Here is a 26,266-nt window from a genome sequence, read left to right as displayed (position 1 = left end):
GTTCTGCAGGCCACTTGTGGGTCCGAGCATCCTTGGCGCCTCACTGTGGCGGCACGTGTCTGTCTTGACCCCCATGCCTCTCTTCTGGGGACCAACGCAGACCCACCTCCCTGGTGGCCAGATCCAGTTAGTGCTACACAAAGTGTGGTTGGCCAACCCACACTGGGCCACGCAGTTACTGGCTGCATGAAGGTAAGGTGCTCATTCATGCCAGAATGAACATCAGTGATGTCACCAAGCACTCTTGGTTCAGCTGAGATTTTTTTTCTTCTTAGCAAGACTTTCCTATGAAGGAAGGAAGCCGTGTGTGATCTGTATTCTGGCAAAAACTCTAACTCATCTGTTCTTTAACTAGCACTGAGTTAGCACAACCCCTAGGCTTCATTGGGCACTCTGAGCTCCCTGGGCCTGACGGGAGAGAAGCACAGAGGGCTTCTAGGAGGAGGTGGCATTTGAGCTAGGTTTTGAAGGCTGACGCAAATTCTGATATGCAAAAAAGGCCATAAATGCTGGCTGTGAGCACAGCATGTATAAAGGTTTGGCAGTGTGAGAAGATCTGAGTATGGTTCGAGGGTGGATTTTGCAAGAGGCGCAGAAGATAACAAAGCTGGGGACATAATTGGCAGTCTGGGTGTAAGGGGAGATGGTGGGGCTTCCCTCAGGCTCTGAGACTTAGCATGTCCCTGACTTCCCATTCCTGCCGTGGTCTGACCCAGCAGGGACAAGGTGGCACCCTCTGGGACCCAACACCTTCAGCCCAGAATTTTCAGCCGGAGCTTCCAACTGACAGCCAGCGCAGCCCGAGCCAGGCTGGGGACATTTGCTCATGAGCACAACCTCCAGAATGGAGTCTGGGCTGGGAGGGGTACCCGGAGGAGGTTCGGGCAGTGAGTGGAGCAAATTTAGGAGGAACCGGTGCTGTCAGACTTGGAGAAGGACAGATTCAGAGGGTGCATCCACCTCTTGGTACTTGACCAGACTTCCTTGGACCTTGCGGCAGAGGTAAGACGTGAGGGAGCCTGAATGCGGAAGGACGGCTGCCAGGCAGGGCCAGATGCTGCCTTGGGAGGGAGGGAGGGAGCTCCCTGTCACAATGGGTAGAGGACCTTTAAGATTCCCGTCAGCTGTGACTCCCCCCTCACTGGGGGGAGGCCATCCTGCACCCACCTACCATCATCCCCTCACCTGATATGGTTGTCGGTCAGCTGCTTCAGGATCTGCACGTATACCTCATCCTTGAGGGCCTCGGCCTTTAGGGCACCCTCAAAGATCTGGTCGGTGAGCTCATTGACAGAGCGCGTCCTCTTGGATGGGTAGTCGCCCATGTACTTGAGCATGGGTGGGGAGCCGTCAAGGAAGGGCTTGTGGCTGATGGGGGGAGCACTGACCCAGGAGGCTACACTCTCTAATGGGGTCTGCCCCCACCCAACTGTGTGGCCCTGGGCCTCAGGCTACCCACTCAGGAAATGGGCATGACCCACCCACCCTGCTCTCCATGCCAACTGCCCACCCTTTCCTCAACTCCTCTGGCCACCTCCTCCCCTCACTACCTCAGCCCCCAACACCCCATCCAAAGTCCTCACACCAACCCAGATGGACTTTACAAATCACAAATCTGACTGTGTCCCCCCCCCCCCCCCCCCCCCCCCCCCGCTTAGTGGGCTTCTCATGGCCTTGGGATATAGTCCAAGCTTCTTAACAGGGCTTGGGAATGCTTTATTAGTCTGCCCATGTCTTCAGACTCCCTTCTAGACCTCTGCCCTCCACTTGTGCTAAATCATGTTGTGATTCAGGGCCTTTGGACAAGCTCATTCTGTCTGGAACACTCCCCACCCATCTCTCCTTTGGCTGACTGGGGCCTACTCAGTCTTCAGGTCTCAGCCTAGACATCTCTTCATCCAGGAAAGCCACCTGCCCTCCTCTCCAAGGCGACATCAGTTCACTGTGCTGCCTGGCCCCATCATGGCCCCTTTTAGCTATAAGCACCATGAAGGCCAGGGACTGGGTCTGGTCACAGCTGTGTCTCCATGCCTGGCCTAGCACATGACACAATACTCATCTTGAACCAAATGACAGGGTCAGAGGAGACAATGGATGAGGCAGCCCCTCGTGCACTGTAAGGTGCCAGGCATAGATGAAGCCACTCCACCCGAATCCCTCCACCCTGCCCAGGACCCACCTGGGCCCTTCAGAAGGAGGTAGGTATCTGGATGAAAACCCTGGAGGCAGCCCTGGGGTCCCCCTCCTTGTGGCCCTTGCCCTGCCCTTCCATGGCACCCACCCCTGCAGGTATGGATATCAATGAAGGCCATGCAGGCCTCCTGTGAGAGCTCCTCGCTGCCCAGGATCTTCTTGAGCAGTGCTTGCTTGAGCGGCTCCCGTGTGTGGTTCCACAGCCGGTCCTTGCCACGGGCCTTGGACACCATGACCCGGCTCAGCGTGTGCTTGGGTGGGGGCCTGACATGGCACAGCCAGCATTGACCCCAGGTTGTGAGACCCACCCCTACCCAACCTGTGCATGGAGGCGGAAGGCCCTGCTCTTCCCTGCTATAAGGGCAACCTGGGATGAGTCAACCAGCCCTCCCTGGACCTTACTTTCTCAGCTAGAAAGCCAGCCCTGCCCACCCCCATGGCCTCCTCCCCATTGCTCCTCTCGGCCTTCTCTCTGGCCTTGGCCTGTGCTGCCTGCGGCATTCCTCCACACAGGTCACCCCCTGCACAGCTCGGCTCAGATGCCACCTCCTCCAGGAAGCCTCTTCTCTGTCACCACCCCCATCACAATGCTGGGCATACAGAATCACAGCTGCCCAGTTTTGTGCCTATCTCCCCACCGGGACTGTGAGTCGGTGAGACAGGCACAGGCATGAGTCATGAGTGCCCAGGACCCCACCTGGGGTGACCACAGTCATGCTGTCAAATGAAGGAAGGATAAAATGGCACAGCACAAGACGGCACATCTCGACAGACAAAAGCTGCCCTCCTGTTCCCTCCGACCCAGGCCCTGCTCACACACACAGCAGCAGCAGGAGGCAACCCCACCACGCGGACTAGAGTAGCAGAAGCCTGTGGCTCACTGTCCTGGCCCACCTACCCTTTCCCCATCACCTGAAATAGTCGTAGGAAAATTCCTCCAGCGTGTAGGGCTTGGCGCGCACCTCGGGCTCTGCTGTTCGCAGCTGCAAGAGCCGAATGACGTCCTGTCTCTGGTCGGGGGTCATGGTGACCAGGGCCTAGACACCGAGAGACAAGGGTCTGAGGTCAGCTCTTCACCTGGGACCCCTGGAGCCAACATGGTAAAGCCCAGAGCCTTCTGGACTGGGGCTGGGGAAGTCGGTCACCATGGGGTTGACCCTCACCCCATTCTGACCCTGGGACCCCTTTTGTTCTTTGCCATCTCTGAGGTTACTGCTGCCTCCATCTGCTGCACTCGGGGTCCTTTCTGCAGTCCCCCGAGTCTGAACCAGGTTGGGTCAGTGAGAAGGCCAGATGGAGGAGGGGGATGTGGCGTGAGAACCACCCAGTCAACAGCGCCTGGCTCAGGAGCTGCCTGGAAAGCTGGGCTCTGAGTCTCCAGTGCTGTGTTCCAGAACAACCAGGGCCTCCCTTCCCAGCTCGGCCCTCACTGCCTTTTCAGACAGTGCAAGGTGATGCCTCCCTCCCCCACTCTCCTTCCATCCCTCGCCCTGGGCAGTTCCTCGGCCACTCTCCACCCAGCACAGGTTTGACAGCTTCCCCGACTTTAAGTTTGTGGTCCCAGAAGACCCCCAGATCATCTCCACAGAACCTGGAGACCACTAATCCAGTATAATCCCTCACTCCATTTTACAGATATGGGAAGAAGACAAAGAAAGGCCCAGAGGAGACTCCCCTCCATCTGCCGTCCCCAAGCCACATACCACAATCTCCCGCGGCGGCAAGGTGACAGTGGGCATGACATATACGCAGTCAGTGGGGAAGTCCCCACGCTGCTTGGTCCTCTCATTTATGCCGTTGGCCCAGCCTGAGTTCATGACCTGCTCTCCCGTGTCATGGTCCAGGATGATGAGGTCTCCCTTGGCAAAGCTGAGGAAGCCTGACTCCTCTCCCGCTGGGAGGCAGGGGTGAGCAGGACCACAGGGGGGCAGAGAGAGAGGCTGGATTGGAACATCTTTATTTAGGTTGATGACCTACAAACTGTTACTCCCTGCCCTGAATAACTGAGGCCCAGGCCCACTCATGTCTGCTCACTGGTCACCCTGCCTCCAACTTGCCACAACCCTTCACACAGACGTGGCCATTGGAGTGTGCCACTCCCCTGCTCAAAAGCCTTCCATGGCTCCCCATCTCCCTTAGGAGAAAACTCACACTCGTTGACATGCTCACAAGGCTGCTGTGGGCTGGCTTTCCTGACTTTGTCTACCTCACTTCCTGCCCTGTCTCCCTTACCTCACCCATTCCAGGCAAACCAGTCGACCTGCAGTTCCCAGACATGCCTGTTTTCTCTAGCCTCTGTGCTCGGTTTGTGCTCTCCTCTCTGCCTCGAACACTCTGCCCCACATACCTCCACCCTGAACCCCAGGCAGCTTGGGGGCCTCTCCTCCAGGCTCCCATAGTTACCACACTGTCACAGGGACCGTCACTATCTGTTTTCAGCCCCTCTCCCCACTGAGAGTAGGGCCAGGGTCTGTTTTATTTCTGTCCTTTCCAAGCTCTGCCCGGAGCCTAGGAGGCCTGGGGGTGCTCAGTCAGGGGAGCTGTCACTACTGTTATCATTTGAAGATAGTGGGTATTTGGAGACTGTGGAGAAGGAACCCATGATGTCACCTGGAGAAGGTGACAGGTGATAAGTATGGAAGGGCCAGGAGAGGGAGATTCCCCACAGGGCACAGTTGGAAGGTGCAGAGTTTGGCTTTTGGTCCGGGTGGGACTGAGGGTATCTGGGGAAGGGTGGTCACAGGTGGTCTCAAATGCCAGGCCAAGATCAAGGTGTGTGATCTGCCCGATGCCCCTAACCCCCAGTGCCTGGCAGCCTGTGCCAGGAACCACTCACCAGGGTTGGGGTTGTCCTGCAAGGCCACCACGTACTTAGACCTCTTCCGGAGCCCTTCCAGGAAGGTGACCACAAGGTCACGGATGTCCTCGGCGTTGCTGGAGGTAAAGGTGTACTCATCCCCTTTGATGGTAGCCAGCGTGAAGCTGGGGGCTACTAGTTTTGCTCCCCTGCAGGACCAACACGGAGAACAGGGCCCAGCCGGGGTCAGTCCTGCCCAGCCCGAGTGAGGCGCAGCACAGCCCAGATCAGAGCAGCCCAGCGAGAGCAAGACACGACACTCCCTGAAGGAGACCAAGGCCAGCCCAGTCAGACATGGCCCAGGCGGGGGGAGACATGGCCCAGGCCAGACACAGCCCAGTCTGAGTCAGACCTGGTCCTGCCAACGTCACACACGGTCCAGAGCGAGGCCCGCAAGGGCCCAGCCCAGTGCCCCTTTGATGTCTAATTCCTACTCACCCTATAGATCTCAGCCTAGCTACCGCTTCTGCCAGGAAGTCCTCCCTGCCCTCCCACAGCCCTCATCACACTTGTCCCTGCTTAAAAACAGTCTGTTCAATGTCTGTCTCCCCTCTCATCTGAAGGAAGCTGCAAAAGGGCAAGGACTGTCTTATCACCTTGCATCCCTGTGCCAGCTCATGCCTGGTCAGAGCTGGACATGCCCAGCTCCAGCCCATATCAGACACAGCGCAGAGACACTCCGATTAAGCCTCAGATCTGGGGAGGGCCTGCTGGGAACACCAGTCTATTCCAGGAAGCCACCCCCAGCCCTGCTCTTGTATGCTCCACACCTTTCAGTTTACAAAGAGTTCTCCCATTGATTTTTGCATTTCCCTCTCACCACTGTTCCTAGAGGGAAGTATTAAGATTTTAGGGATGAGGACATGGAGGTGAGTTCCACCCGGGCCCCTGAATCCCAGACCAGGCTCTCTTTGTACACAATTGACTGCTCCTGACCATCCTTCTAAGCCACCCACACCCATCTCAGAACAGCCATTAATGATGCACCATAAAGACCCCTCTGTCCCTATTAGGAGGAAGGTGCCTGAGAAGCCTGCACGGTGCGGCACAAACTGCTCAGTCACATGCGACCAGGACAGGTCACTGCACATCTCTGCACCTCCATGACATCCTCGATGAGGGCAGAAACTCCCCTTAAAAGCCTTCATGACCCCAGAAAGCTCCAGGAGCCCCCTCCTTCCCCATCTGCCTGTCCGTGTCTCCATCTTCCCCCTTCTTGTTTCAGACGGTGTTGAATCAGGACACTGGGGCTTGACACATCCCTGCCACTGGTCTCTGTGCAGCTTTGGACAACTCCCTGCTCTGCACTAAAGTGCAGTGTGGGAGGCGATGGACTTACCTACTGCTGGACACAGCCATGATCTCAGGGAAAGACAGCTCCAGAAGCACCTGCTCCTGCTCATCCACAAAGTAGACGCCTGTCCAGTTGACTGCCACGATAACGTCATTCTTGGGGAGGTTGGGGCCTGGGACAGAGACCCACGCAGTGAGAGGGAGGCTGCCCCACACCCAGCCCAGCCCTTCCCAGTACTCATCGCTACCAGGGAGGTAGTAAGGGGGATAGGTGATAAGTATGGAAGGACCAGGAGAGGTAGATTCCCCACAGGGCACAGATGGAACGTGCAGAGTTTGGCTTCCATACTAATCACTTATCATCCATTTTACTGATGGGGAAACTGAGCCTCAGAGAGCACAACCTCCCTACAGGCCAAAACTCAAAGCACAGTGGGAGGAGAGTGCTGAATCAGGAAACTTGGTGTGAATCCTATCTCTGCTTCTGGTCTTTGTGCAGTTTTGGACAAGTCCCCGCCCTGGAGAGAGGTTATATATGGGTAGGGAGTTAACTGAGCCCCAAAGGTCCCTCCAGGCAGATACTTCATGATTCTGTGAAGGCCAGCACCAGCACAGGGCCTCACACAGAGCAGATGCCTAGTAATTAGGACCTCAGGATGTCTGAGCCAACAGCCTGCGTGGGTTTGGGCCCATGACCTCCGTGCTCAGCTGCAGAGTCAGCCCAGCCCATACCCCGGGCCACCTTCTTCCGTACAGAGTGGGTGTTTTAACTATCTTAATAGCCATTCAGTTGTTTAACCCAGAGTGTTGCTGAGCACTTGGACTGGGGGGAGGCAGGACCCACTCTGTGGATCGATCTGGAAGGACCAAGCAACGCTGCAGGCAGGAGCCTGGCTGGCTGGGGAGTCTGGTTCGGGCTGTTTCCCTCCTTCTGCTGTGGGCCGGAGCCACAGAGGGAGGGAGGGGAGAGGGCCTGGAGAAAGACTGGGAGGCGGGAAGGCTGAGGAGGTACCTGAGAATTTGTAGGCTTCATAAAACCTGGAGAAGAGCAAGGGCCACTTGAAACGGGCATAATTGACCACATCCTCTTTGACCTTCTGGGCATCAGTTCTCCTCTGGGCATAAATCCCCTGGGGGGTGGGGATGGACAGGAGAGAAAAGCCATCAGATAAGCTCTGTCTGGAAAAATCCCATGTTCATGCCCCCAAGCCAGGAACAGCCCTGGAGCTATTGTGTCCTCCTGTGCACCACGGCTCCACCCTAGCCCATCAGCCCGCAGCCACCCCCATCACTCCACAAGTCCCACCCGCAGAGAGCTCCCAATTCAGCAGTGACAGAAAAGCCCACAATTCTGCCCAGCATGCATGCAACACCCAGAGTCAAGGGTGAGTGGGAGACATCTGGGAAACAGGAACGTGTGTGGCTAAACAGGGGTGTGTGTACTGGACCAGGGAGAGGGAGTGGGGAACGGGCCTGTGAGAGCCAGGTCACATAGAAGTGTAGGCAAGGCAGCCACTGCAAGACTGGGCTGTTGGCAGAAGCTGACAGGTGAACCCGGGAGTCATGAAGACGGGAGCGCAGGGAAGGGTTGGAGAGGCCAGGGGATAATGCAATGCTGCTGGCAAGAAACCAAAGCACTGGCATTTTATTATCTAAAAATATCCCTCGGAGCCCTATTAAGAACTCAGTGGTGTTGGAGCAGAACTGGATGTATCAACTTGAACTCATGGTACTTATCAGCTATAGACACAAACATGGGCAAAGACCCATGTGCGTGCTAGGCACTGAGAGGACCAGAAGCAGAGCCCTCCCAGGAGCAGAGAGCATTCGGGGATAAGGGGCTTCATGTCTCCAGCCTAATCTCAAAAGGTTCAGAAGAAATGCACGTCCAGGGGCGCCTGGGTGGCGCAGTCGGTTAAGCGTCCGACTTCAGCCAGGTCACGATCTCGCGGTCCGTGAGTTCGAGCCCCGCGTCGGGCTCTGGGCTGATGGCTCAGAGCCTGGAGCCTGTTTCCGATTCTGTGTCTCCCTCTCTCTCTGTCCCTCCCCCATTCATGCTCTGTCTCTCTCTGTCCCAAAAATAAATAAACGTTGAAATGCACGTCCACATGCAAAGAGAAGGGATCATAAAGCAAATGTGGCAACAATGTTACCAACCAGTGAGTCTGGGTGAAGTGGGGGGGGGGGGGGGTATACAGTTCTAGGTTCTTGAACTTGCAGCTTCTCCACAAGTTTGAAATTGTCCCCAAATGTTTTTACCACTCTGATTCTAAAAGCCATGTACATATGTGCACTCTGGGAGAAGACTGACCGGGGGATCTGGGGACCCACAGGCCAACAGGCTCTGGTCCAAGGGAGAGACACAGCTATAGCTTAGGTGTGGGCTCCAGGGGCAGAGCCCAACTCTGTCTGCTTCACAGCTGCATCCCCAGGGCTCAGTACTGTGCCTGACTGTACTCACCCAAAGCAGAACAAGTTAACAAACAATGGCACCCAACCCAGAACACGCCACATGCCGCGTGCATGATGGCAGTGAACACCGAGGAGGCCCGGGGAACGGCAGAGACGGAAGCTATTTGCAACGTGGAATGGATGGGCTTCAGCAGCTGGCAGGGTGGGAGGGATGAGGGACAGGAAGTTGCCCAGACAGACAGAAGGGTAGAGGAAAAACATGCATCTCTTCTGCAGGGGGATTGGAGAGGGGGGCTGGCAGGGGAGCCAGACCTGGATGTAGAGAGGGAGCAGGGTGGGTTCAGGGAGGAGTGGAGGCTTGTGGGCAGCTCGCCAGGGAAGGCACAGAGTAGGGTGGGAGAAGTGCATGGGGCGCCTGGGGCAGGGAAGAGGCCGTGTGGTGTAGAGGGGTGAGAGACTGCTGGTCTGTGGGGCCCCCAACCGGGCAACTCATGTGCCAAGATACTCTGCTCTTCCACAACCACAGCCAGGAGGCAGGGGGGCCCATCCGTCCCCCTCAGCGGCCAGGCCACCCCTCCTCTACTTGGGCAGCAGGCCCCTTAGCTTGGAAGAGAGCTACTTGGGGCTGGTTATGGGCCTGGGGCCTCAAGCAAGGGGGTTGAGGGGGCTCTGTACCTAAAGTTCCCCAGGCAGGAAGTTGGGCCGGAGTTCTTTTCGGCAGAAAGGAGGATACACTTGCTAGAAGCTCTTTCCAGCAGGTGCCAACACTCCTGAGCTGCAGCTCTAGCAAGCGTCTGCTGCCGGACCAGGGGACCCCAATATCCGTGGACCCATAGTTTCCCTCATGAAGCTGAAGGATCAGGTATGATCCATCTCTGCATCCCTGGCACCAGCCTAGAGTAGACAGCCTAAGACACGAGTGAACCAACGTCCATGGTGGAGACAGGCTGCTTGGGAGGCAGGAGGTTGAGGCTGCCATCCCGTCTCCCAGCAGCCCTGTGGGCAGACGCATGTCACCAGAGAGCCCCTCCTCCAAGACCCTGCCCTGCCCTCCTACCTTCTTATGGGCAGCAATGGCCAGCTGGGCCCACTTCTCAAGTGTCTTCAGGGGTGTGATCTCACGGTCAGGGATGTAGGTGGGCACGAGGTTTAGGAGGCGCTCCAGGATCATCTCGGAGCCATAGTCCACAAAGTACTGCTGGGAGGCCAGCTCGGCCAGGTCATCCTCCTAGGTAGGGAGGGGGAGGAAGGTGCTGTTCACACACCCTCGGGAAGCCCTTCCAGACCACTGAAGCCCTCAGAGCCCTGCCTCCTCTAGCTGTTGACTCCGGCCTTTGGAAAATTCCATTCTCACTGATTCCCCAGAAGTTCTTATCTGCTTGGGGGAACCATGAGCTCCCTAGGGGCAGGGTCACATCCCTGCCTTCTCCTGGGTCTCCCAGCACCAGCACAGAGGCACACGAGCTGACCCAGAGAGCCAGCCAGCCCATCGGTAATGGGTCAGCCACCACATTCCCAGCCTGGTGAGTGGCTGGAGCTGACAGTCTGCCCTGGAGAACGGGGGACCTGGGCACCGCTGGTTCTGTCAGAGTGAGGGGCAGGCATCACCATTACCATCTCCATCACCATCACGACCCCACCCTGGGACAGTCCAAGTAGTGAACGACAAGTCGGCCATGCTGCAAAGGCTTCAGAAGGCCAGATGATGGGTACTGGCCATTTGCCCTTTCTCTGCCTGGGGTGGTGAACATCAGCCCTAGTGATGTCTGCCCGGGGCTCGCCAGGGCTTCAGCAGAGAGGGCAGTAGGAAAAGGCTCTTGGGTGTCTTGAAGGCAGTAGTGTTTTCCAACCAGTTCAAAGCTTCTCAGAATTTGAACAACCAATATAGCTGTACTAATAATGCATTCTGCCTGAATATCCGCTCACCAACACCAACATCGCCATGATCGTCACCACCACCGTTACCGCCATCAACACCACCATCGTCTCCAACACCACCACTATTGTCACCATCACCAACCTAGCACTATCCTGGGCCACCAACCCACCGTCACCAACACCATCATCATCATTGCCACTACCCTCAGCACCATCTCCACCACCAACAACCGCCCTCTTCATTTCCATCCTCTCCATCTTTATTCCTCCATCATAATCACCAACAGAATCACAGGTACCGTGAGAACCATCATCACCATCATCAAAGATAAAATAACGTGACACGAGTCTCTCCACGTCACTCCTGTCCCTAAAAGGAGACTAAGAGAATACGCACTTGCAAACTCTGGTCTAAATGAGCAGATCTCTTACTCCTTCAGCACAGAGTTTTCTAGACTAACCCAGAACAATACAGCAAGTTCTGAAGCACACACTCCATACCGTGCACCATCACCACAGAGTCACGCTATTCTTCAAAGCCTTTGTTCCTACAGGTAGTGTTAATCCAGAAGAAGCCTCAATCAGGCTAACCTCCACATAAGCTAATGGTGGGTACAGACAGTAACATTCGTCCCAAATTTGGAAAACAGAGGGCTGTGAGCCGAGATTCGCGGTCACTCACCTTCTCACACCTGTACTCCCCAAACTTGACCCCTCGCACCACCTGCTGGTAGATGAGGTTGGTGGCCACGTTGTCTTCTGAGGGGCTGTGCCAGGGCGTGAAGACCTCTTTGCGGAAGAAGAGCCTCCAGGGGGCATTGCGTTCCTGGGCACCCTGCTCCTTGGCATACTGCTCACACTGGGAGATGGCATCCATGACATGGTCACTGCCACTGCCCAGGGAGGACACCTGCAGGTGCAGGGACGGAAAGGTGAGCAAGCAAGAAAGGCCTTACAAAGAGCCATCAGCCGTGCCAGCTGTTCTCATTCGAATGGAAAACCGAGGCTCAGAGAGGGGCAGGGACATGTCCGGGTCACCCAAGAAGCAGACCAGAATGGGATCTCAGGGCCCCGCCATGGGGTCTGAGTCAGCACAGCCACACAAGTGTTCCCATTTCCTAGTGTAAGCCTTGTGTGAAACTCTGATGGATGGTCACTGAAAACAAGGAGGTATCTGTAGGTGAGAAAAGTCCAGGCAAATGTCCCTGGACCTGCTGGGATGGGGCGGGTGGGCGGGGGGCACATCTGCTGCATGTGACGTGTCTGAGTGTAGAGGTGCAATCACCCACCCCTGGGCCCAGCCCAGCGGAGAAGGCTTTAGACCCAGATGTGCCCAGGGAGGCACATACTCCAGGTAGTCACTAACAGGTGAAAGGAAACTACCATGGAAACCTGAAAAAAAAAAAAAGTCTGTTCCCATTTGCAAATGAGAAAATGGAACCTAGCTAAGTGGCTTCGTGCGCACCTCCAGCCTGTCTCTGCCATGCTTCTTCCCTGGCACCAGGGGAGGGTTGAATGGGCCCAGGTATATACAACAGAAGTGAGCTCTGGGTTCCAATCTCCACCGTACCGCCCGGTTTTTAGGTGCCCTCCATGGTCCTAATGAGTTGGGCAGAGGCGGAGTCACCACTAGCTGAGAGAAAACCGCACTCTGGAAGGTAAGTAACTGCACGAGATTGCCCGAGCCAGTACATGGCAGCACCAGAACGGGAGCGGGGGTGGCGCCAGGAGGGGGCCCTGCGGGGCGGCCGTACCTTATCAAACAGGGCAATGTAGAGGGAGAACCCAAAGCGGTCCTTGAGCGAGATCTTGTCAGCCAGCGCATTGCAGAGCTCCTTGGCCGTGGTCGCCGAGTCGGTCAGCAGGGTCTTGGTGGTCCCATCCATGAAGGTCACAGGCAACATGATGGGCTTCTTGGACTTAGTGGCCTGAAAATGACCAAAAAGTGTTTGTGAGAATCTTTTCACTTCAAACCAGTTCACGCCCTCTGGGTTCCTGGCTCCCTGCTCCCTAGGGTTTTAGAGCTGCCCCAGAGTCTCAGACCCCAGCATCCCACCAGGACATCGCCTGTGCCTGGTCACAGGGGCCCAGAGGACCCTGCAGTGTTCCCTGCCCTGATGGAACCTTTACAGCCCCTGAGGCTGGGCACTGGGGCTAGGAGGCTGGGCACTGCCACAAACCAGGGGCTTCTGCCCTCACTTCATACAACCATCACAAGACCCTGTGAAATGAGGATCATTATTGCTAGGTTACAGAGGAAGCTATTAAGACACAGAGGGAACCCCCATCTGACCATAAAACCAGCAGATGGGAGTCAAGGGTGCTTTCCTGTCCCAATAGGCCTGGGAATCCCAAACTTGACGGTGGGTGCTTGAAGAACCATAGACTCCTAAAGCGGGGGATGTTTCTGGGGCACTGGAGTGCACTGGGGATACACAAACATGCACACACACACTCGCATGCCTGGGTAGGGCGGGGGGCCACACCTGCAGCTCCAACCAGCTGGGAGGCTGTGTCCGGGTCCCATTGACAAAGGTCCTCCTGAGCCGCTCCTCACAGTAGGGAGCATAGCCAGGCGGTCCCCCGTGGATGAAGTTCCGCAGGTACTGCAGACAGAGGGCCAGCTGAGGGGCCTCCACTCTGGCCTCATCAGGTCTCCTACTTCCAGCCCTTCTACCCACACTCAGGACCTGCTCAAGACCCGGCCACCCACATCCTCCGGGGCTAAGCCCCACCGCCCTTGGGATCAAGTCCATGTATCTCAGGCTGGCAGCAAGGCCGCCATATTCTGACCCTGTTCAGTCTCAGCCACGCCTCCTGACTCACCCCACACACCATACCCCCTCTCTTCACCTAGTCTAACTGCTTCTCTTTTACCAGGGCCCACCTCCCTGACTCCCCCGCTGGGCCAGCGCTTTCCTCCTCACAGCACTGACCAGCTAGGTCGGTCCTGCTGTCTGTCACCTGCTCTGCCTCTGTGTCCCCAGTGCCCAGGGCCTGGCACAGTCAAAAGAGCGGCCTGAGGGGCACCTGGGTGGCTAAGTCTGTTAAGCATCTGACTTGGGCTCAGGTCATGATCTCACGGTTCATGAGTTCAAGGCCCTCATTGGACTCAGTGCTGACAGCTCAGAGCCTGGAGCCTGCCTCGGATTCTGTGTCTCCCTCTCTCTCTGCCCCTCCCTCACTTGTGCACACGCCGTCTCAAAAATAAACAAACAATGAAAAAAAAAACTTAAAAAAAAGTGGCCTGAAATCAACCAAAGTGCCTTCTCCAAGACCATAAGTGGAGGGTCCAGGAGACGCTGTTGTCAAATTTAGTCTCCTCATAAATAAAACGTGGCTGAAGGGAGAACAGAGGGAAGGGCTGGGAACCCGGGAGGAGGGCCAGGAAGAAGCCAGCGGGAGCCGGAGGCCTGAGAGGACAGGCGAGGCCCAGGTGAGGCCTCATTGCCAAGCCCCGCTGAGCTTCTTCCCCTTGCTCTCACCTCTGATACCCTTCCCACCGCAGGAGGCCCATGCCTCCCTATGCCTCCCTACCTTAACAAACTTCTCCGAGGGAGCAAAGCAGCCCACACAGAGAGACACGAGGATCCAGCCTCGGGCATAGCTGCTCTTGGAGGGGTTGTGAGTGAGCTGCTTGCTGATCTGGCAGTAGATCTCATCCCTGGGCGGGGCAGCAAGGAAGGGAGACTGCGTCAGAAATGAGCCCGGCCCCTCCAGGCTACAGGTGAGACACCCGATCTTGTCCCCCTCCTGCTTGCCCCAGACCACCCAGGAGGAGGCTGCGTGGGGCCGACTGGGGAAGGCTGAGCCCACGGCTCTGCGGAGCCAGTGAAGAGGGCCTTGCTTTGGAGTCAGGCTCATCAGGCACGAAGCATGTTCCTGACTCTAATCCAGATCCGCAGTCAGGGCCCCATGATCCAGAACATGGTGCACATCCTGTTCTGGGGCACAGCAGCCACAGCCACCGGTGATCACTTTGATGAGAAGTCCAGGCTCCCTCCCTTCCTTGTCCCTCACCAGCTGGGTGGCCTGGCCAGGGGAGTTCACCTCTCTGCACCCCTCCCATAGTCATGACAGCAGGTACAATTTCTACTGATGGCAACCAGAAGGGCAGAAACAGCCAACCCATCTGGAGTTTCTCCGGGAGATGGAATGGGCAAGGGATTTGACTTACCCTTGAGATATTTCTGTAATGTTTGAATACAGTATTTAAGCGGCCTTGTATTACTTTTGTAATCAGATCAAAGCAATGAAGGTAGTTTTTTTGTTTTCATTTTAAAGGAAAACTATAATACCTTCTTTACAAGATTTCTGTGAAGAAAAAATGAGCCAAGGCTTGCTTATAAAGCACCTGGCACAGTGAATAAATGCTAGCTGTTGCCTGCCTGTTCAGGGCCAAGGACAGGACCTCGATGACAAAGTGACCACCAGGGGGCACTGCTGCTCTTCCCTCTCAGAAGGGCGGGACTGGGCAGAGAAGGACGGATAATCCCATTCAGTGGTGCCCGGATCTTCAGAGGCCAGTGTCACTTCAAAATTAATTCTGAGGTTGCTAACTTTTTATCACGACAAATAAGGTCATTTAAAACACACCATAACACAATCTGCCCGCTATCTGTATCACCGTTATTTCGTAAAACAAACGTAATATTAATATTCAAAAAGTAGAAAGGGTAAAAATCTCAGAACAAAGAACAGTTCTTTAAATAAATCAGATTTAGATTTAGAAACTTCCTTATTTTTCCCATCTCATCACAGACCAGTAAAGACTTTCTCACCTACAGCTAGGAGCCAAGGCCAAGAGAAGGCAGGGGTTGGCCATGGGCCCTCAGAGACGCCACACCCAGGCTTCTGCCTCTTGGCTCAGGGCTCCTGGCACTATGTTCCCTAGGACTGACAACTTTAGGTCTGATGGTGAGATAACTAGGAGGCAGATTCTTGCCCTTTCAACACACCTTGGGCAGCTACCCTTCCTTCCTGGAGGCAGGTGGCCCTGGGTCCCTGAGTACCTCTGGTGAGGTAGTCCCTGGCCTCCAGCAGCAATTAAAAGATGCCTGACTGGAAGGCAGGGAGTCTGGGAGGCTAGTGATCCCTGGCAAGTCTCTTCCCCTGTCCGGACCTCAGTTTTCCCATTGGTCAAATGGGCTCAACGCCCCACCCAGCCTCATCCTGCCGCCCTCCCAGCCAGCATGCATGAGTTCATGGGGTCGGGTCTCCTAACCGACCATCTGGTGCAGATAGAGTCCTCAGAAAGTCCTGTCTTCCCTCCACTGACCTAGCAGACTTGATTCCTTTATTGCTCCTGGTTACTCTTGGATCATCCCATCTCCTCCCCAACACCCCAGGGACCCGAACAAAGACCTTTCCCGGGCCTGGGCGGGGAAGAAGGCACTCACGGGATTCCCGGGCATGCTAACCACGGTAACCCTGCACACAGGCCTGGGTTGGGTGCACCAAAGGTGAGCTGGCAGGAATAGGTTATAAGAATATAAGGAATAGGCAGAAGATGCATCAGGTAATGAGCACAACAGGTGCCTTGCCATTTGCCAAGTGCCTGCTACGTGGGTCCTATCTTACACACTCTCCGGAGTTTGATCTGCCCATAAGCCTATTAGGTAAGTGTGATTATTATTCCCTCTTCACAGATGAAGAAACTGAGGCTCAGGAGATGAAACAACTCTATCAAGGTCACATGACTAGCTAGCAGCGGAGCTAACCCCAGGCCTGTTCGGCTTAATCTGTTACCAAGGTGACAAAGCCACAACTCAGCCACCAAAAGCCTTTCAGGGCCTCCGCACTCCAGAGACTGTGGGATGCCTCCCACTAGCCGCTCCTCAGGCACTGACCGGAGCGCTGGCCGCAGGATGCCATTGCCGATGATGAAGTGCAGCTTCTCCAGGTTGGATGTGGGCCGGTCCTCCAGCATGCTATTGCCCTGCACAGTGGACTCCCCGTCATGCAGCCTCTTGGTCACCTGGGCCAGAGGGAGGGGACGAGGCTTGACCCAGGCAGGGTCAAGTGAGGGGCCCTGCCTCATGTCTGAGTCTGCCTACTCCCCTGGAGAGCAGATCCTGAGAATGGCCACATGAGCTGGCTCCCCACCACCGTGAGAGCCCCAGCCCTGTCCTACCCCCGCCCTGTGCAGAGCTGACGGGTCCAGACAGCTGGGCAGCACTGGCCTGGTGCCACACACTGGGGACAAGGTTCCTCTGCAGTCTCCTTAATACCACCCTCCACCCCCTACCCCAGGGAAGCCCTTTCAGCCAGGACAGGGACCTGCTCTTCTGACTCGTAGCGGGACCCCAATCTCTCCACACAACCCTGACAGCCAGAATACACACCCTGGGCTCCAACCGCCCAGTTCCCTGTGAACAGCCCCAAGCCTGGGTTCTTACGGACGTGTTTCTCCTCTCTGGTTCCACACAGCCCACCGTGCCAACCTGCACCCTGCCCAGAGTCCCGGAGCGAGAGCAGGGAGTGGCAGGAACATGCCCCTGCCGGCGGGAAGGCGCAGGAGATCCTCACGTCTATGGGGCACCCACAGGTATCATCCCATGCCATCCTCTCAGGAACCCAGGAAAAAGCAGGCATTTCCCCCTTTGGGCCTTTCAGATACCCAGCGGTGGAGCCGGGATTCCAATCTGGGGCTACGTGGCTATAGGACTGGATTTGAGCCTCAGGTGGGGAAGAGGACAGTGGCAGTGGCAAAGCAGGCTAGGGAAGCCCTGAGGAGGAGCCTGAGTCTACTGTAGAGGGGCCTGGGCAGGCTTCCTGGAGGAGGTGACTCCCAGGCAGAGAAGGAGGAACTTTAGGCAGAGGGACTGATGTGTGCAAACGTAGGGACACATGGGAGCCAGTCCCCCTGTGCTGTAAATGCCTGTGTCTGCTGCTCTCCCAGCCTGCACATTCCTGGAGCACAGGGCCAGGGCGGTGCTGCTCAACAAAAGCGAGGTGACTAACTGAGAGTTCAAACAAACCGTTACTGTTAATGCCCATGGGCACGCCCACTCACAGAGAAGTTTGAGGCATCTGAAAGGTCCTTGGGTCAAATGCAACGGGTCCCTGCCCTGGCAGGAAATGTCCTCCCTCTCGCCATCTGCCTCTCACCCTCCCCAGCTCCAGTCTCCTCTTCTGGGAAGCCCTCCCTGATCCGGCCCCAGTCTATGCTCCCCGCCCTCTACTTCGCACTCCTGCCTGCCCACCAACCCCCGACACGGTCCAGCCCAGGCCCCTGGGAACAGGCCACATCTGCTCCCTTTCCCACTCCCCGTGGTCCCCCCAGCTCAGTCTTGCCCCACCCTGGGCCTCCTAAGGCAGCCCAGGGTCTGGTCTAACCTCCTCTGTCAGTTTGGACTTCTTCTTCAGGGTCAAGTGCACCAGCTTGTGCCTCATGCTGCTCTTCTTCTGCCCCTCCGGTAGCTGGGCCTGCAGGACAAACAGGGGTCAGGGTCAAGCACCTGGGCCCAAAGTAAGGACAAGAGCACTTGACAACGGAGCTATGGCTAGCGGGTTGTGCGCCTCCACACTGACGTTTACGTCCACACTGCCCCCCACCAGCCAGCTGATGATGGGAAAACGGAGACCCAGAAAAGTGCGGGCGCCTGCCCAGTGCCTCCCAGTGAGTCAGTACTGGTGCTGGCTCTGACTGCAAGGCCGTTGGTTCTGCCACCTGGCCTCATTCAATCACGATCCACGCCTTACAGTTTACAAAACGTTCACACGTTTGTTCCCACAAGGGGACAGAGGATAGTGGGGGTCAGGGAGGTGAGGCAGAGGCAAATTTTAAGGGCTCCTTCTGCTGAGAACCCTGAGGATGGGTATGCGGGTGGCCCTCCCTACTGGCCTGGGAGGGACATGGATGAACGGGGGGGGGGGGGGGGGTTGGGGGAGTGGTAGCAGGGCCTCACCTCTCCCTCGCCCTGCAGGGCCTGCAGCTCCCTCTTATAGGTCTTCTTGCCCAGGGTCTCGTAAATCTTAGTCATCACAGGGATCTTCTCACTGCCGTCACTCATGGCGGTGTGGTACTTGGGCTCAGGGAGGTCCCCCATGAAGCGCAGGATGGTGATCCAGACTGCCAGGGCCGCCTGGGGCAGAACGTGTCAGGGGTCATGGGCATAGGGTACTGCTGAACCATCAAAATGGCCTGGGGGTCTGGGGAGAGGGCTGGAGAGGGCCACAGGAGGGCTACGGGGCCCGGGGTACCAGGGTGAAGTCAGCCCTAGTCCCACCCCCAGGGACCTGCCATCTGGGCGCCCGCGCAGCCCCAGCCCTCACCAGCTGGTCGCCCTCGTCATCGTGGTACAGCAGCGGCTGCCTGAGCGGCCGCCGGGTATAGGTGTGTGTGGTCGTGCCCTGGAAGTAGGTGGCGGCGAACTTGGCGAATTTATACTCAGAGAGGTCCTCCTCATCCTCGTCAGGCAAGGGCAGGGCTGCGTCCAGGTCCTCCTCCACCATCTCCCTGCGCCCGCGCTCCAGGTCCTGAGGAAGCCAGAGAGGTTCCCTGCCACGGACCAGACTCGGGCTGGCCCTGCGGCCCCCCAACCTGTCCCTGTGGGGCCAGCTCTTCCTCCACGGGGTGGAACACTGCCATCCTGTTGCCCAAACAGAGTCTGGCACGTGGTAGGTCCTCAGTACACAGATGAATACAAGTTTGTGAACGAATAAAAGTTGGCCCTGGAGAGGGACAGTGACTGGCCCAAGGCTGCATGGCGAGCTTCTGGCTGGACAGGTCAGGGGCTGCATGGGCCACACGTCTTACTGCTGCCCTTTGTGCCCAAGGGTCAGGGGGACTTTAAGGCAAACAGGCACAAAAGGACGGAAGGCCTGTCCCCAGCCTGGTACCTCGAAGCCACTAGGTGCTTGGCCCTCCTGGCCTGGCAGGCCGCCTGAAGTCCCCAAGAAGCCAAACATCTTGTCCACCATGTCCGAGTGGTTGATGGGCTCATGGCGGGCTCTCTCCATCTGCTCCAGGAGCTCCTTCTTGCGCCGAGCCTCCTCCTTCTCCTTCAGCTCCCGCTCTGCATCCTCACGGGCCAATTGGGCCAGGCGCTCCTGGGAGTTTGAGAGGATACGGAGGAGACGGCCTCGGGGAGCACGCCCTCCTCAGGGAGCCCCAGAGAGCCCCCGCGGCTGCCAGGCCTCAGTCCCGGCCTCCCCCCGGGCCCTCCTGACTGCTGGGAAGGACTGAGCCTCCAGCCTCTCTATCCTCGGCCCCACCCTGCCCAGCCCTCAGAATCCAGTGCAGACAGATGCCCAGCACTGGGCCACAGAGAAGCCTTGAGACAAGTCCAGAGTAATCCTGCCTGCCCGTCAGGGCTTAGCTGGGAGCCACCTCTTCCAGGAAGCCTGCTCATCCCTCCCCCGCCGGAGGGGACCACACCAACCCGGAAATCCCACAGCTGTTGGGTTGAGGCTCTAGACCAGCGCTGTCCAATAGAAATATAATGCAAGCCCTGAATGGAGTAGCTTTATTCAAAACAGTAAAAAGAAATAGGCGAAATCTATTTTAATAATATATTTTAGGGGTGCCTGGGTGGCTCAGTCGGTTGAGTGTCCAACTCTTGATTTCAGCTCAGGTCATGATTCCAGGGTCATGGGATCGAGCCCCACTTCGGGCTCCGTGCTGAGTGTGGAGGCTGCTTAAGATTCTCTTTCTCTCCCTCTGCCCCTCTCCCCCCCTCGTGAGCTCTCTCGCTCTCTTGCAAATAAAAAAATACGTATATATTTTTATTTAACCCAATAGTTCTAAAATATGTCAATACGTAATTAATATTTTAAAAATAGTACTGAAATACTTCACGTTCCTTCTATTTTACTGTCTTCAGAAGCTAGTATATATTTTACACTTAGAGCCCTTTGCCATTTCAAGCACTCAGCAGCCCCATGCGGCTGAGGCTCCCGTACTGGGAGCTCTCGCTCCGGCTCTGGCTTTTTATCCGTGTTATCTCCCAGCTAGAAAAGGTGATGGGCATGGCGCCTCTTACTCTGGAGCCACGGCCCCTTGTCCTCAGGCCTGGCACGGGACCAAGCACCCAGTGCACGGATGAAGGCAGGCTGTGTGGACAGAGGACAAATCGCCAGTGCTGTTGAACCAGCGAATGGACATCTGAGGTCTGGGCCGCTCAGCTCACCTGATGCTTGCGTTCGGCCTCCTCCTTGGCCTTCTTGGCGCTCATCTCCTTCCGGAGCTTCTCCTCCTCTGCCAGCCGCATTTTCTCAGCCTCCAGACGCCGCAGGTACTGAGGGAAGGGGCAGCCAGGTGGGCACCGTCACAGTGCTTCCTGCCAGCTCTGGCCCGCGCCACCCTGAGTTCTGGGACCGGGAGCGACTCTGCCAAATAGTTTGGCAGACGGGGAAACTGAGGTACCTGGAACTCCCCCAGGTCACACAGCAGGTTGGGGACATCGGTGGCTCCCGAAGCCAAACCAGCTTCACCACAACAGTGACTGGGCCCCGGGCCCTGCCGTTGGCTGGGAGGATGGAAATGAGGGGTCGATCCCAGCTGTGTGCATTCCCCACAGGAGGCATGGTCCCAGGGCCCCTCTGCAGGTGTCGGTGTAGGGGGGACCTGCCTGCCCGGGGTGGAGCAGCACCCCTCAGGGCACACAAGAGCTGTGGACTCACTCGAAAGCCCTCACCTCAGCCCTGAGGCGCCGGTGCAGCCTGCGGGCGATCATGCCCCGGGCGTAGGCCTGCACGGTGAGCACGGCCCAGAGGCAGTGGCGGAAGGCCTTGCGCACCAGGTAGGCGCGGCAGCGGGCCTGGAACCCGATGATGCGCCGGCGGGCCAGGCGGTACTTCTGGTGCAGCTTCCGGGAGCGGTGCAGGGCCTGCAGCCGCAGGAAGCCCAGCCGCATCTGCAAGGACACGGACCGGCTCGGAGCCTGCCGCCCCGACCCCAGGCTGACCCTGGCCACAGGACAGTCGCCGCGCTGGGCTCCGCTCTGACTGGCGTGCCCCAAAGCTCTGTCTTCTCTCAGACTAGGTCTCCCCAGAGTTAAGCTCTGTTTCCTCGCAGACAGAAGTTTTCTAGAAAAAGGACTTGGCTTCCCTTGAGGGCACCCCCCCCACCACACCCAACGAACCCCCGTCCTCAGACCAGGAGCTGGTCTCCTTCCTGTCTGCCTCCCCGGCCCCAGGTCCGGACTGCAACCCGGCTGCTCTGCAGAGACCCATGTGACACACCCGCCACCAGCCTCCTCCAAGCTAATGGCCCAGGTGCTCACAACCCATCAAAACATTCCAGAAGAAAAGTGTCAAACTTTGCTGACTAGATGAGAAAAGCCGCAAGAAGCAGACTTGGACTTTGGGCTGGAGGAAGGGTAGGGGCCAGCCAGGGCAGTGGCAGGAGGCCAACCAGGCCCCGGGCAGGGTACGTCCTGCTGCTAAGGCAATGGGGCCAGGTTCGAAGGCCTCGCGAGGCAAAGAGCAGCCCCCTGGGGAGGCTCACCAGCTCATAGTTCCTCCGGCAGTTGTGGCCCCGCCAGTGCCTCTGGATCAGTGTGGCAGCATTTTTCAACTTCAGGAAGTTAGATCTGGAACAGCATACAGAAGGATGTCAGAGCAGAGAAATAGTGCCCAGAGGCAGCCAGGGTACTGGTAGGGTTTGGAATCAGGAGAGTAAGGCTGAGCCCAGCTCTGTCTCTCCCAGCCACGTGACCTTGGGCAAAGGCATATACCTTCTCTACACCTCACCTTCCTCGTCCGTAAAATGGACACAAAAACACCCGCTCTTCCTGCCTCCTAAGTTTGTCACATATGTCTATTAAGGTAGGCATTTAGGAGGTATTTACTGAATCAATGAATAATAATAAGTAAATAAGATAAAGACTAAAAGCTTGGATCACTGTGAACATTGTTTGTTACTAACTTCCCCATTTTAGCGATGATGAAAGGGAGGCTCAGTGAGGTTGGGACAAGAGCCCACGTCTTCTGACAGACTCTGAGCAAGCACACTGCTGTCCCTTGCACACGTGAGGCAGCTTCTATAGGACGATAGTCACCTCTGACCTGATGGAGGACAAAGAGACCACACATCACACAGCAGGTGTCTGCCGAAGGCAGAAGTAAGTAACGGAGGGAAGGGTGGGTACGTCAGCGTGTGAGACCGTCAGCGAGCCAGTATCTGGATGTGCATAAGCAAATGAGCAGCTGTGGGAGGGGATGGACAGATGGATGGACAGAACTGATGGAAGAGCAGATGGTGAGAGGGAGGGGGTAACCAGATGAACTGCTAAAGGGGCAGGTTGTGGGTTTTTGTGGAGCCGCAGTCACACTCCAGAGTCAGCCCTGCCCGTGTGTGAAGTGTCACAGCTGTACACATGCCTCTCACATGGAAAACGGGACACAATCTGTAATTTACGAAACCTCAAATTTCCTCTTTGGGAAACTTCATCAGGCACCCGAGACACGGGACTGTCCACGTGTGTGCCTCGGGTGTCCACGTGTGCTTGTATGGAGGGCAGTGGACTGTGTCACTGGGCGTATGTGGCACAGGTAGGTGGGTATGAGTCACGTGTCCGTGCGTTCATCAGTGTTAGCATGATCGCGTGTGCATGGCATGCATGTGCCACATGCACGGCGCGTGTGCATGGCGCACTCGTTCCTGTGTGCATGTGTTTACTCCTAGTGTTCATTCAGGGGCACAGAGGTAAGCCAAACACACACACATCTGTATGTGAGCCGAGGTGGGCGAGCTGGTCCCGGCACTTACCTGTCTTTGAACCCCCGGATGACTTTCTGCAGGAGGATGACTCTGTCGGTGATGGCCTTGTCCCGTTCTACCTCCAGCAGCATGTCGTGGTGGTCCTGGAGTGCAGAGCTCCTGAGCAGTGCCCTCCCCTTCACAGTCCGGGGCTGAGGCCCTCCCCACACAGGCCCTCCCCCCCTTCCCTCAGAGCTCCCTGCCCTGCTCTGGCCCCATGGGACAGCCTCCCACAGACGCGGCTCTTGGCTGTTTCCTGGAGGCCTGGCGGCAGGGTGGGACAAATGGAGTAGGAGGAGCTTAACCCGACTGGAGGGGTCAGAGAGCCTATCATTCACACACAGGCTTCATCCCTATGGCCATCTCTGCCCAAGCCCCCACTCTTCTAAATGTTTATTTATTTTGGGGGATGGGGGGAGAGTGGAGAAGCTGAGAGAGGAGAGAGAATCCTAAGTAGGCCCCACGCTCAGCATGGAGCCCAACACGGAGCTCGATCTCATGACCCCGAGACATCAAAGCTGAAATCAAGAGTCGGACGCTTAACCGACTGAGCCACCCAGGTGCCCCCCACACCCACGTTTCTAAAGGTCTCTGTCACGTGGGCGCCTGACCTGGGCCAGACCACTGCCATTTAACTCCTGGCCTCTGTCACTCCTGCTCTGGCCCTCCCTCAGGGAGGAGCCCTCTTAAAACACAAATCTGGGGCGCCTGGGTGGCGCAGTCGGTTAAGCGTCCGACTTCAGCCAGGTCACGATCTCGCGGTCCGTGAGTTCGAGCCCCGCGTCAGGCTCTGGGCTGATGGCTCAGAGCCTGGAGCCTGTTTCCGATGCTGTGTCTCCCTCTCTCTCTGCCCCTCCCCCGTTCATGCTCTGTCTCTCTCTGTCCCAAAAATAAATAAACGTTGAAAAAAAAAATTAAAAAAAAAAAAAAAAAAAAAAAAAAAAACACAAATCTAATGGTGACCTTAAAATGACACCTCGGTTCCCAGGGTCAAGCCTGGTCCTCTGCCCGGTACTCAGGCCCTCCATAATGCAGGCCCTGCTGACTTCTCTAGGCCTCTCTTCTCCTCACACCCAGGCCCCCAACCCTCCCTCCAGTTAGACAAAACCTCGGACATTCAATACAGATGAATCGTTGTGTCACTCCATGTGTCACCACAGTGCTAAGTGCTGGGATGGGGCTGCAGTGAACAGGCAGACTGGGGCCCTGCCCTGGGGATGCTGAGCCTCATGGGGGAGCCGCACCCATCAGATAATCCCAGACCACCTCACTGTGCACAGGGCCTAGCAGGCTGTCTGGAGGAACGAATGAGAAGTAGGTGTCTAGGCTCTCGAAACAGTGGCACATTTCTGAAGAGCCCAGGGAGGTGAGAATGGGACAAGGACGGTCCTCAGAGCTCTCTGGACACCATCATGTTGCCCGCTTTCCCTCACTTCCCCACACAGGCTAGAAGCCCTGCTCTCCGCTCCAGGTCAGTGCACCACCTGGGCAGCTCACTTCTCCCCTCCCTGAAATGGGCGTAGCAGTCCTACCTCCTAGGGCTGCTGTGAGGACTACACAAGGTCATGGATAAAAATGGATAAACGGCCCCGCCTGGCACAAAGGACGAGCTTTCCGGATGGCAGTAGTGATTTGCACAGGCAGGGAACAGTCGGCAAGGTTTTCTGACGAGGGGAAAAAGGCTCTGGGAGATGAAGGGACTGGCCCACAGCCCCTCAGCCAGGGCGGAAGTAGACCGTCAGACCCCAGATTCTCTCCTGCTGGGGCTGCCTCCTCCCTTCCGTCCTGTAGTTCTCCCGCAACTGCCCGGGCCCCACCCTCCCAGCAGAGGAAGCAGCCCTGCCCATCACCCAGGACAGCCAGAACTCTAGTACAGCGGAAATGGAAATGGGGAAGGCGGCCGGCTGGGAGCTCACACTGTCCCTGCTGCAGCTGTGGAGACACGGCCAATTCCCAGCAAGCTCTACCCCAAGGCCAAGACACCCGCGGCCCAGCTTCTGGCTCCCAGCCCTGCCCCCTCCCAACTGCCCCATCCCGAAGCCCAGCCCCACTGAGCTCCAGGCGATGCTTAGGGAGGGTGGGAACAGGCCCCGATGAGAGGACAGAGGGGGTGGCATGTGGTCTGTCATGGCCGGGGGGGGGGAACCCTGCCTGGCAGGAAATCACAGGAGGGGGCCTAAAGATACACCCAAGAACCCCACCCCCTAAACACATCCCGTTTTACAGCTGGGAAAACGAGGCTCAGAAAGGGCCAGTGACTTGCCCAAAGTCCCAGGGCGGGCAGGCAGCCAGCCACAGGGTCCTGACTGAATCCAGGCCTCCCTGGTGAGCCACCCCTGACCTCACCCCCCAGATCACAGACGGTCTTAAAATCCATTTCCCCTCCCCCACAGAGGAGGCCGAATCCCACGTCCCCATCACAGACTGCAGAAGACCACCGAGGCCCACCTGACAGAACTCTACAGAGGCCCCCAGGACCCTGTCCCTGCCGTGATGGGGAATTCACATATCCACGAGACAGCGAGAGACAGCGGCTATGCTCACCTTCAGGAAGATCTTGGTTTTGCCAATCTGCCAGTCGTCATGGGTGCCCAGCACAGCCTCGGCCATGCGTTGGCACGTCCCCCGAAGGTCGTCCTGGGGGGTGCACAGGGAATGGGCAGCCCCACCAGTGAGTGACAAGGCCACCCGAGTGTCCCTTCCAAGACCAGGAGGCAGGACTCTGCTCCAGGTTTGCACCAGACTTGCTGTGTGACCCTGGCCAGGTCCTGCCTTCTCTGACCCTCAGTTTTCTCCCTAGCTGGGCAGAATGACCACAAAACCCTCTCCCGTGTCTAACGTCCGGGGCGCACGTGGCAGCCCTGGTCTCGTCCACTACATCACGTGTGTGAAGTCCATGCCAGCTGAGCCCCCGGAAGCCCTCTACT

At 57.0% G+C, this 26,266-nt stretch overlaps 1 protein-coding gene across 3 annotated transcripts in view; it reads right to left on the bottom strand.

The window, feature by feature from the left end:
- The window catches only part of MYO7A (myosin VIIA), an 84,423-nt gene that overhangs the window by 9,756 nt on the left and 48,401 nt on the right, over nt 1-26,266 (bottom strand). For 2 of the 3 annotated variants that reach the window (XM_086678384.1, XM_086678382.1), the window contains 22 exons: nt 25,884-25,976; nt 23,349-23,443; nt 22,086-22,170; nt 21,274-21,492; nt 20,767-20,874; nt 19,478-19,687; nt 18,911-19,114; nt 18,544-18,720; nt 17,972-18,061; nt 16,483-16,610; nt 14,171-14,297; nt 13,120-13,239; nt 12,388-12,561; nt 11,316-11,543; nt 9,813-9,983; nt 7,356-7,473; nt 6,390-6,516; nt 5,030-5,313; nt 3,897-4,087; nt 3,106-3,230; nt 2,300-2,457; nt 1,186-1,339 (listed from right to left, as the gene is read on the bottom strand). In XM_086678384.1, coding sequence (XP_086534510.1) covers nt 1,186-1,339; nt 2,300-2,457; nt 3,106-3,230; nt 3,897-4,087; nt 5,030-5,313; nt 6,390-6,516; nt 7,356-7,473; nt 9,813-9,983; nt 11,316-11,543; nt 12,388-12,561; nt 13,120-13,239; nt 14,171-14,297; nt 16,483-16,610; nt 17,972-18,061; nt 18,544-18,720; nt 18,911-19,114; nt 19,478-19,687; nt 20,767-20,874; nt 21,274-21,492; nt 22,086-22,170; nt 23,349-23,443; nt 25,884-25,976 — 3,386 coding nt within the window. The remainder of the gene's footprint in view (nt 1-1,185; nt 1,340-2,299; nt 2,458-3,105; nt 3,231-3,896; nt 4,088-5,029; nt 5,314-6,389; nt 6,517-7,355; nt 7,474-9,812; nt 9,984-11,315; nt 11,544-12,387; nt 12,562-13,119; nt 13,240-14,170; nt 14,298-16,482; nt 16,611-17,971; nt 18,062-18,543; nt 18,721-18,910; nt 19,115-19,477; nt 19,688-20,766; nt 20,875-21,273; nt 21,493-22,085; nt 22,171-23,348; nt 23,444-25,883; nt 25,977-26,266) is intronic. The other variant, XM_086678383.1, reaches the window with a different exon arrangement.

Source organism: Puma concolor, chromosome D1, assembly GCF_028749965.1.
Source record: "Puma concolor isolate L17-30 chromosome D1, mPumCon1.1.hap2, whole genome shotgun sequence".
Classification (NCBI taxonomy): domain Eukaryota; kingdom Metazoa; phylum Chordata; class Mammalia; order Carnivora; family Felidae; genus Puma; species Puma concolor.
The sequence above is the reverse complement of the archived record's forward strand: the minus strand, read 5'-3'. Positions and strand labels throughout refer to the sequence as shown.